Source organism: Globicephala melas, chromosome 16 (assembly GCF_963455315.2).
Source record: "Globicephala melas chromosome 16, mGloMel1.2, whole genome shotgun sequence".
Lineage (NCBI taxonomy): Eukaryota > Metazoa > Chordata > Mammalia > Artiodactyla > Delphinidae > Globicephala > Globicephala melas.
Window position 1 is genome coordinate 71,283,427 of NC_083329.1, and position 12,138 is coordinate 71,295,564.

Genomic DNA, 12,138 nt, shown 5'->3' on the forward strand with positions numbered 1-12,138 from the left:
TGCCTTGCATGGGTGCTAGGTAGAAGACTGGAAGGAAAGGGGCTTTTGGATTGTATGTGTGTAGTTTGTTTGTTTGTTTGTTTGCTTTAGGTTTAAGAAACACCTGAGTATGTTGGTAGGCAGGGAACAGGACACCAGTAGAAAAAAAGAACCTGAAGCTTACAGGAAGGGTCATCTTCGCTTCACATGGTTCCCAGATAGTTGGGAAGATGAGATGTAGGAAAAGGATTGGAGAATTGGTTGATCAGGTATTATTAGGCCTCAGAGACTGCTCCCTGCTGTTTAGAGGCAGTGGAGCAAAGCTCTGTTATGTATCACTGAGTCGCCAGTCTGCATGTCTTCTGGCGAGCTACTCTTAGCCTGATCTTGAGCCTTGAACTCAGTGAAGGGATTGTGCTCTAGCGAGGATGTACCTGAAGTATTGCCTAGATAGTTAATTCGATGGATGAATGAACAGACGGACGGATTGATTGATGGAAGATGAATGAACTAATTAACCAAGAGTTACTGGGCATAGACTATTGACCAAATATTTATTAAGCCCTTTCTTAAAGTAGTGATTAACAGCCTAGACTCTGGAGTCAGACTCTCTGAATGTATTCCCTGCCACTCACAAGCTGTGTGTCTCTGCAAAAGGCATTCATTCTATAGCCCGGTTTCCTCATCTATAAAATGGAGCTAGTCGTGCTTACTTGCATTCGTTTCTTAGGGCTTCCATAACAAGCCATCACAAACTAAGTGGCTTAAAACAATGGAATGTATTCTCAGAATTCCCTGGCAGTCCAGTGGTTAGGACTCGATGCTTCCACTGCTGTGGCCCAGGTTCAGTCCCCGGTTAGGGAACTAAGATCCCGCAAGCTGCACCGGCCACAGCACATAAATAAATAGGGGACTTCCCTGGTGGTCCAGTGGTTAAGACTTAGCCTTCCAGTGCAGTGGGTTCAGGTTCTATCCCTGGTCGGGGAGCTAAGATCCCACGTGCCTTGCAGCCAAAGAACCAAAACATTAAACAGAAGCAATATTGTTGCAATATTGTAACTTTAATAAAAACTTAAAAAATGGTCCACATGAAAAACATCTTTAAATAAATAAATAATCAATCTTTCACAGTTCTGGAGGCCAGAGGTCCAGAATCAAGGTGTCCTCAGTGCCACACTCCCTCCAAAGGCTCTAGGGGATGATTCTTCCTTGTCTTTTCCAGCTCCTGGTGGTTCCTGGCAGACCTTGTCTCGAGGCAACAATACTCCAGTCTCTTCCTCCATTTTAACATGGTTTCTCTTATGTGTCTGTGTCTCCTCCTCTTTTTTTTTTTTTTTTTGCGGTACGCCGGCCTCTCACTGCTGTGGCCTCTCCCGTTGCAGAGCACAGGCTCCGGACGCGCAGGCTCAGCGGCCATGGCTCACGGGCCCAGCTGCTCCGCGGCATGTGGGATCTTCCCGGACCGGGGCACGAACCTGTGTCCCCTGCATCGGCAGGCGGACTCTCAACCACTGCGCCACCAGGGAAGCCCTTAACATGGTTTCTCTTATGTGTCTGTGTCTCCTCCTCTTTTTTTGTAATTGAGATATAATTGCTATGTAGCACTATATTATTTTCAGGTGTACAACATAATGATTCTATATTTGTATATCTTCTCTTGTTATTAGGACATCAGTCATTGGATTTAGGGCCCATTCTAATCCAGTATGACCTCATCTTAAAGAATTATGTCTGTAAAGGTCCTATTTCCAAATAAGGTCATGTTCTGTAGTTCTAAGTAGACATGAATTTGGGGGGGGCAGCATGATTCGACCCCACTATACTACTTCATGGAAATATTATAAGGACTAAGTTAATATAAGTACTTATACAATTATTACATATTATATTAAGTGATTAATGATATAATCAAGTGCCAATAATATAATTAAGTTAATCTAACTGCTTGTAATAGTATGTAGCACATAGTCAGAGGTATGAAGTATTAGTTATTCCTGAGGTTGGCACTCAAGAAATGCTTATTTTTTTCCAATCACTGCTTTTTGCTGAATAATACCAATATTCAGTACAGGTGAAAATTCTGAGTTAGTAGGTTAATTTATAATGATGTTTGATTCTATCCTTGAGAAACTTTCCTTGAAAAACACACAAGGTTCATATTTCTTTCCTGTCTAGTAAAATTGCTAAGTAGACAAGACATCAAAGTGGCGAAAGACACTTTCGTTTTCCAAGTCCTTCCTTCAGATTTTCATCATCTCGGGGGGGAAATGAAATGATGACCAACTTACTCATATTCATTTTGTACCAACTAACTCTGTAGGCAATGGTCTCCTCAGTATGACTTTCCATGTGACAGCGCTCAGCCTCTCATGGGACCTAATTTCCTTCCATAGTAATTTGTCTACCATTGGCTTAAAAGAGACATTGTTTGGATAGAATGTTCCAGATTAAAAACAGGCTGTAGCCTGTGTTAAGAGTAACCCCTAGTTACTTGATGGAATGATAGCTAAGAGATGCAACACATTGATATTAAGCCTAATACAAAATACTGTATATATTTTTAACGTTAAGGAAATAAACAACAGTATATAGGTACTACAGGCAAATCTGAAAAAAGAAAAAAATGAAGACTCCATTATTTATCCTGCCAGTAAAGCAGCACAGTTTGGGAAAGTGTAAGGGTGAGATGAAGGCCAGCGAGTGTTCATTGGTACCACATCTGTTTTGTTCCCCACCATACAGCCAGATGTTGGCATGACTAGTTCAAAATTGATGTTCAACAAATATTTGTGGAAGGAAGATCTTGGTTCTTTGTCTGTGGGCTGTAATAATTGCATTTCCTAAGTTGTCATGTTTCTTCAAGGCAGTCTTCATTTCCCTCTTCCTGCTTTTTCTTTGTATTTTCCTCTTTCTCTCCCTAGACTTCTTCTTTGAAGTACAAGCAGTGGCTGATTATTATTTATTGGTGTATTGGACATGTCTGCACGTAACAGAGGGCCGGGAGAAATGAAGAAAATAAATCTTTGTCCTTTTTCTTCTTCCTAAAGTTCTCAGGTGATAAATTAGCTACCTCAGAGAATTATTTGATACCAGGGTTATTGGCTGAAATAGATATAGGGAGGGTATCCACCAGAGAATTCTTTATCATTAGAGCAGGTGTTCTTAAACCTAAATCTGTGAGCAGGCTTAGCAATCCTGAGCCGTATGAAGTAGCGTGGAAGTTGTGTTTGCATATGCATGTTTGATGTGTGTATGCAGATTTGATGTGTGTATGCAGATTTGGAGTATGTATGCAAATTTGCTGTGTGTATGCAGATTTGGTATGTGTATGCATATATGTGCAATTGTTGAAGGAAAGGAATTTTTTTTTTTTTTTTTTTTTGCGGTATGCGGGCCTCTCACTGTTGTGGCCTCTCCCGTTGCGGAGCACAGACTCTGGACGCGCAGTCTCAGCGGCCGTGGCTCACGGGCCCAGCCGCTCCGCGGCATGTGGGACCTTCCCGGACCGGGGCACGAACCCATGTTCCCTGATGGGCAGGCGGACTCTCGACCACTGCGCCACCAGGGAAGCCCGAAGGAAAGGAATTTATTCGTTAACTTTTGTTAGTCTCTAAAGAATCTGAGCTCCAGATAGGTAGGAAACCACTGAATTAGAAGATTTGGTTTATATTGTCTGTATTTTGTTTTGCTTTAGAATTTCTGGTAGGAAAATTATGAGAAAATGTGGGAGAAAAATGACAGTATATAGCAATGCCAAACCTTTTCAGATCTGGAATCAATTCAGGGGCTTTCCTTGAATTCTGACACCTCTTTTTGAACTTCTTTAGCTGCTGTTTTTGTGTACTCAAAGTCAGGGTTTGGGGTGCTTACTTAACTCACAGTTATTATCTTTGGCTGTTGAAATATCCAGGCAGACTCATGTCATTTGTTTTCAGAACAGCATCAGAGCCCTTCTGGGCAAATTCCCTGGTAAGTCACTGAGCTGGCACAAAGAAGATGGTATTTTATGGTACAATGACCCATCTTTGCACAGCTAATTTATTTCTAACTGAACTTACAAACCAAACAAAAACTAACCTTCTCCAAGTACCAAAGCTGTTTAAAGATAGAATTTTATTTTTCTTTACATTTCTGGAAACTTTGGTTTGTTCTTTGTCTGATTTGAACCAAACCTGTTGTCTTCCTCTTACTGAACTCTCTGCCCTGATTCAATGATCTGCGTGCTTGGCTCAAATCCCAATTTTGCTTTAGCAGCACCTACGTGTGTTCCCAGATACCCAACTCATGGCTCAGTTTATGCTCTCTGCTGTTCAGCTTTGTATCATAGTAACTTAAGTAACTGCTATTGTTGTTGTTAATAAAGCCTCCTGTATTATTCTAGGAAATAATCAGTTATTTCCACATAATTTACTTATTCATTGATTCATTCATTCACAGAACATTTATAGGCACCTGCTGTGTGCCAGGGATGCTTCCAGCTGCAGAGGAAAGAGAAAGATGGATGTTGTACATAGAGTCACTGCCTTGTGCTAGGTCAAGGCATATGGCAATGCAGGGAGGCCAAAGGTTTAAGACTTTTGAAACCTACCGTCTTTCAGCAGATTGGTTTACCATTTATTTAGAGCAGTGGTTCTCAACAGGGGCGGTTTTACCCTTCACCCCGGCAAACTTGGAGACATGAAGACATTTTTGGTTGTCACAAATAGGAGATTCTACCTGGTTGGTAGATGCTGGAAATACTGGTGAACATAGACACTGACCAGGACTGTCCCCATATCAGAGAATTATCTGGATCAAAATGCCAATAGTGCTGAGATTAAGAAGCCCTAATTTAGAAGAAGCAGTACTCCTTCAGAGAGAGGCACACTGCTGTACATGGGGAGGGAGGAGACCCTGAAGACAGTGCCCTTTTTCTCTGAGGTCTTGATCAAGTCAACTCAGCTGAATTGACCCGCACCAGAACCAAAGATCCTTCTGAGGGATGGATCCTTTCCTTCATCTCAGGTACATTTCCAGGGTTCAATTAGTATTCCTCAAAGATTGGCATCTTGGTGACTAACTTTTTTAAGTTGCCTACCCCTTAAATCTGCCTCTGCTTGTTCTTAAAGGGCTTTCAGTTTAGGGAGGAAGAAGGACAGGTATACCAAAAACTATGATACTGGGTCATAAATACCGAGAGGGCTCAATGAAATCAGTGCCTTGGGAACAGTGAGCAATTAAGCTGTGCCTGGTAGTCTGGGAAGCCTTTACAGATGAGGTGGTAAGTGAATGGGAGTTTGAAGGACGTAGTTGGCAAATGGCTGAAGGAAGACACTTTCCTCTTTTAAGCCATACCCTGCATGATTGCATTTATAACCAGTGATGTTTTTGGCGGCCCTTTCAAGAAAATCTGCTTCTGTGTTGTTTTACGTGGAGCAAGTTTCCTTTACAAATTGTACAGACTCAACTTTGCAGACTTTCTTCTCATCACCTTCTTTCTATTAAAAATTTCAGTAGTAGATGATTTCAGCTGCGTAATTGTAGGTAACAGAGTTTAGCAGTAGTTCAGAGTTGTATGCTTTCAGTGAATGAATTACAGACTTGGCTTTTGTTGTTTTAAAAATGTGTATATATTTCTTTGTTTGAACCTGCTACTGCTTCTGATAAAGTTTTCTGCACGCTGTAGATTTAGCTGGCTTGAAAATATATGGAAAGTATGCTTCACAGACTGTGTAGACATTTATAAATGAATGCTTTTCAGATAGTCTGTGTTCCAACACATGGCAGTGTCCTGCAGGAAAATTCAAGAGAACATCATTACCCACAAATTCCTGTTAAACTAGTGTGACATTAAATGTATTCGTGAAGCTATTAATTGAAAAGTTGGAGAGGTACAAAAGAATGGAGTAGATGTTAAATTTCTTTTTTTTTTAATTATATGAGTTTCAGGTGTAGCCTTATAGTTCAACATCTGTATAATTAAATTTCTGATTAATGAGAACAGTGAGGTTTATAATAATGTAACTACCAGAAAGTTACAGGATTTTTCTTAACTTTCATGAAATTGTATGTTGATTTAACGTACCTACACATCATGGAAATTTTCTCTTTCGGTTCAGAATCAGTTATGACATCACAGAAGGGGTAACTTTATACACTTGAAACTAACTTTGGAAGAATTTGTACTTTTCCTGGTGACTTTATGAAGACCTTTTATTAGTGTTTTCACGTTAGAAATAAAATAGTTCAATTGAAAAAAATCTCAGTTTTACTTTCTTTTTAGTTTGGACAATAATTCTGGGTAGTTAGCAACATGCATATTAGTTTCCTTTTTTCATCAACATGTTTTTTCTTTTTTATTCAGTCGGATGCCAATGCAAGTTACTTAAGAGCAGCTCGAGCCGGACACTTAGAAAAGGCCCTTGACTACATAAAAAATGGAGTCGACATCAACATTTGCAATCAGGTTAGTTGTGGTGATTGTTGTTGTTATTTAAGTTTTTATTTTATTTATTTTATTTTTTATTTTTTAACATCTTTATTGGAGTATAATTGCTTTACAATGGTTATTTAAGTTTTTAGATAAAATTTTAAAAATCCAGACTTCAAACTCCTTAAATCTTTTGTTAGATATTACCAAGACTTTCTCTTTTTTGTCAGTGTTTTCTATTAAATGTCTCCAGCTTGAATTATCAAGTTATTGTCTGCTTTGTTAGAGAAGCATTCAGAAATGTAGATATGTATCCTTTAATAACTAATTCCTAAAATTTAGTACGTAATGACATCAGAACAACCTATCTAATTGCCATGAGTACTTTTATTCCTAATTCAAGTTCCTACACTAAACACATACAAGTGGTTGTTGGTGGGAGTTCTTGGTTGACTGTTTACTCTTCAGTTTTCAACCTGCTGAGTAAAGCTTTCCCTTCACTTCAGAATGGGTTGAATGCTCTCCATCTTGCTTCCAAAGAAGGCCATGTAGAAGTTGTTTCTGAGCTGCTACAGAGAGAAGCCAACGTGGATGCAGCTACAAAGGTCAGTATGACACATCTTGTGCTTTTTATATCAATTGCCCAATTCAGTGAGAATTCAGCCCTCGGTAAGAATTGGGGCACGCTTCTCATGAGATACCTGTCAACCTTGTTCTCTTTGGGGAACTTATAGAGGGATTTGATATTTTGTAAAATGTTGAAAGTAGAGAGAAAGATGGGTGAGCTCATGTATCTTGCCTTTTGTTTTACAGAAAGGAAACACAGCGTTGCATATAGCGTCTTTGGCAGGGCAAGCAGAGGTAGTAAAGGTCTTGGTTACAAATGGAGCCAATGTCAATGCCCAATCCCAGGTAAGCCTACGGCTCTACTGCCAAGAAATGTTGTTATAATGATTCACAAACAATGTTCTGGGTCAGGTGCTTGCTTGGTTCATGTATCTTCTAAGAATATAATACTTAAGAGCTATATCCCATGAAGAACCAGATTATTCTGGATTATTCAATTTCATATATATCCTCATTTGCAGTACTCTTCGTGTGAGATGTAGAGGTTTTTAAAAGGCATCCATCTGTAAAACTGGTATGTATGGCTAGTAGTCATAGACACAAATGATTAGAGGACCTCTGTAATGTAGAGACTTATTCTGTTTTATGATGTTAGCTCAGATCCAGTCTCAGTATTTACTCACAGACAAAGGAAATGAGGAGGCCTATAAAAGAGGAAATACCCTTAGAAGTTCAGAATATATCGGTGCTTTATCTAGTTAAAAAAGGGAAGACACTAGTTAATTCCTGTTTACTAACTCAGGCATCATCGTTGTTCCCTGAAACAGATTAAAAAGAAAAAAACAAGCAGAAGAAACTTTAAAATCCCCAAAGTTTAAAATTTCCAGATTGTTAGTAATGAATATACACTGATAATTCATCCAGAAGATCCTCCTACAAGCTCTCAGAATCTTCCATGAAGCTCTAAGGAAAATACCAATAGATTATCATTTGGCAGACTTTGAGTATAAAAAAATTAAGTTCACTTTATTTTTCTAAAAATATAGGTCCTTATTATCCAAATTATTCATTACTATTCATGTCCCCACAGATGTGAGCTTGTGTAGAAGAGCAAACACCATCATAACATACAAATATCCACTTAGGACCTGACCATTTTTTTGAAGTATAGTTGATTTACAGTGTTTTAATTTCTGCTGTGCAGCAAAGTGATTCAGTTTTATATATATATATATATATATATATATATATATATATATATATATATATATATACACACACACACATATACACACACATTCTTTTTCACATTCGTTTCCATTATGGTTTATCAAGAGTATTGATCACACTAAGTGAAGTAAGTCAGAAAGAGAGAGACAAACACCATATGATGTCACTTATATGCGGAATCTAAAATACGACACAGATGAACCTCAGTCTGATTCGTAGATAGGTTCATTTGTGTCGTATTTTAGATTCCGCATATAAGTGACATCATATGGTGTTTGTCTCTCTCTTTCTGACTTACTTCACTTAGTGTGATCATCTCTAAGGACCTGACCGTTGTTAAAGCTGGTCCCTACTCAAACATTCTTTCCAGCTGAAGGCTGACATCTATCCTGGTTCGTCAGTATCTACCCCAGGGTTTTAGATTTTGAACCAATTGACTGTAGAACAAAGCTGCAAGTTTTGCAAAAGATGTAGGATTTCATGAAGTCAGGGAGGGTGATGCTGGAGGACTGCTGTGGTGTCGTGACTTTCTGGCAGTAGCTGCCCAGACTGTGTGAAGAATTTGGATGATTTCCTGACAGTGTTTCAAACTCGAATGATTTGACAATCAAAAGATTAAATGAAGAAAAAAAATTAGGTGAGGGCTTTGGTTCCCAAGTAGTTTTTGCAAAAGGACTATCTTTTTGCTTATGCTCTGAAAATAAAAAGTGAAGGATGTCAAGCTGACATATAATTTTGTTGCAAGAACATCATACATATTTTCCCCCAACATCATAGTTGGTTTAGTCTTCATTCACTCTGAGAACCTGTACATGAATGCAGTTGTAACCTACCTTTTGTTAAATCATATAAAGTCATTTTTACAAAGTCTGTTTTTTTCTTTCAAGATGAAGTGTCAGTCTAACTTTTTTCATTACTTACTGCGGCCTTTTGATCTCCACTTTAAATGCACTTGATTTCCTCAGTCTTTTCCAGTACTGATTATGTTTGGGTAACAGGAGCCTCTTATATTTTATGGGTCCACAGAATTGTAGTGATTCTCTCCCTTGTTACTCCCACTGTAGCGATGAAAGCTCTGATGCCATTGAATAACAGTGTCGTGGAAAAGAAACGGCACTGTACTTCCAACCACATGATTTCTTGTATAATTGGTCTAACCTCTAGTTCCCTATGGTTGGACATTTGTTACATGGTCTATGCCACCTGTGCTGATTCCCTTTGATAGCTCACTTACAGTAATAAAGCTTTTCCAGAAAGGAGTGATATAAAGTTGAATATTGACAGGTATGGTACTTGAAGAGAAATACAGACCAGCTGACCACAAGAGGAGCACTGTGGTTTTCAACCAATTATTTTTAAATGGCCCTGTAATTTTTTACTTAGAAAATAGCTAGCGTTAAGCTCTGAGATAGTGGGAAAACTCTTTAGTCCATTTTCATTTTCCTATTTTCCCCCCAAGGGAGGGAAAAATTAACCTTCCCTTCTTTTAAACATTATGCACATTCATGACTAATGTTCAGAGGAGGTGTGGTTTTAAACCTTCTCTGAAATGTCTGGGAGAAGCTGTAGTCGAAATAAAATCCTAACCATATTTGATTTCAGTGTATACACATCCTCTCCTGATGATGAAGTGTGGAAGGAGAACGTGGGCTGTGAAATTCTCTGTTCCTTGCAGCTGTGCTTGGAATACCCAGCCACCCACTTGACAGAAAACCTGCCCCCCTTTCCTCTGGACATCTGCCCCCAGAAGCTTTCTGAACTGCATCGTTCTGTGGACAGAATAAGTAATGAGATCACCATGCAGCAGAATGGAGTTTCAAAGATAATTCCTGGTAGCAACTTTTCAAAAGGAACTTTAAAGAACAGCAAGCAATAATGCCTTGAAATGCCGTGAAATTCCATTTGGTGGCAGAACCTAAAACATCCCAGGAATATTATTATTCAAGAAAGTGTATCCCTATCTAAGTCAAATTTTACCCTATAGACAATATTTAATAGCCAACAAGAAACAGCATAAAGAGAGCCCCTCACCTTCCTTAAATATAAAAATTCTCCTTGAAAATAAAAATGGCATGGGACAGTATCAAGTTCTGATGAACTGAGGCTCTATACACTAGGAATTTGTGGATATTCTCGTAATAATTTTTGTCATTGCCTTGATCTTAGGTCTTAATAAGTTAGTTAACTCTTTCTTATATTACTTAACATTCCAGGAATCATTTAGGCCTACCCTAAGAAAGAAATTGGGTTAGATAACTAAATTGTGATTTTAAAGAACTCTACTACGATTCCTAACTTCTTAACTCTACTAAGTTCTTAATACTTTATATGAAGGACAACAATGATTAACAGTGTTTGCTCTTGAAAAATCTCACACTGCCATGTCAAATGACATCCCTTACGCTTTTCTCCTTCTCTGTCTTTATTCCATAATATAAGGTACCAACTATGTTTATAAAGAAGCAAAGTCTATTTCATATGATATTTTAACTATCAAAGTATTCTAAATTGACAGGTTTTCACAGTGGTTTTACAAAGACAAGACCCTTTAATTAAACCAATGCTTCCTTTGTCTTTCTGGGTTTTTTTTTTTTTTTTTTTTTTTTTTTTTGCGGTACGCGAGCCTCTCACTGTTGTGGCCTCTCCCATTGTGGAGCACAGGGTCCCGACGCGCAGGCTCAGCGGCCATGTCTCACGGGACCAGCCGCTCCGCGGCATGTGGGATCCTCCCGGACCGGGACACGAACCCATGTCCCCTGCATCGGCAGGCAGACTCTCAACCACTGCACCACAAGAGAAGCCCCTTTCTGGGTTTTTTAATGTTTCCTATGGGTGGGGGGCAGTCAGGTCCTGATGAAGTCAGACAATGGGTGTGGTCCAGATAGAGCCTTTCTGACCTTTAAACTAATAGCACACCTCTGATGGAAACAACCTTCACAAACATTAGTACCATATGTAAATCAGTACAAATATATCACCATGCCCTTGACATTTTAATTAATAACAGCACTTTATGATATACAAAGGCTTGGTTGGAGGAAACTAGGATGGATAAAATTGCATGGATGAAATTTAAGCCCTTATTTATATTGTTTCATTTCATTTTTATTTTATTTTGTTTTATTTTAGTGGGTATTAGGTAGCATGCCTCAGTACGGTCTATAAAACTATAAGTCTGCAACTTTGCATACTTATGATAACTCCACAATACTTACAATACTTACAATACTTACAATAACAGCATAATCAGAGCAGAAGGTACTGAAGATATTGGATAAAATCAGACATCAAAAAGCATACTCAGTCTTGAGCCTTTTGAGAATTCAGTGTATTGTTGCTACAGAAAAGCAAATGTAAATTGGGCCACCCATATGTTCCTTTTTGGTCAGCTCTTTGTTTTGGAAATTTCCTAAGTTAGGAAATTAATATAAAACCAGTGATGTACTTTTTTCTCTTAGGAGAAAAATCACATTCTTTCTGAAATATTACCATCTTCCCAATCCAGGTACTATTTCATGAAAAATCATTACAGCTCTAGGTCATCCACACTGGATTACTTGTGCCTTAACCCTCTTTGTACTAGAGAGTAATGGTAATGTTTTTATTCACTCTTTCAAAAAGATGCTTATAATTATCTTCCTAGAACCATAACTAGTGTGTATGTGTTCTCACGCCTTGTTGATCCTTTCCCAATAAACAAAATTTGTATTAATTCGTGTTAGTTTCTATTGCTTTAATCCAAATAACTTCAGCAATTTGGAATTGTATGAGGAACCCATAGAATAGAAGGCTAAAGAAGCTTTCAGAAAGCTTTGGAAACTAGGTAGTCGGAGTGAGAGAACCTCATCAGAAGCTAAAGGGTAAGGTTGCCCTTTGATACAGTCCCTACAGGCCATTCGAGGGTGGGGAGGGGAGGTTTGGTAGAAAAGAGAATTGAGAAGGACATAGGATAG

General features: G+C 38.6%; 1 protein-coding gene across 1 annotated transcript in view; it reads left to right on the top strand.

Annotated features, from left to right (window-relative positions):
• The window catches only part of ANK3 (ankyrin 3), a 324,133-nt gene that overhangs the window by 101,606 nt on the left and 210,389 nt on the right, over positions 1-12,138 (top strand). Inside the window, 3 exon segments of the mRNA XM_060285875.1 lie at positions 6,323-6,424; positions 6,895-6,993; positions 7,202-7,300. Coding sequence (XP_060141858.1) covers positions 6,323-6,424; positions 6,895-6,993; positions 7,202-7,300 — 300 coding nt within the window.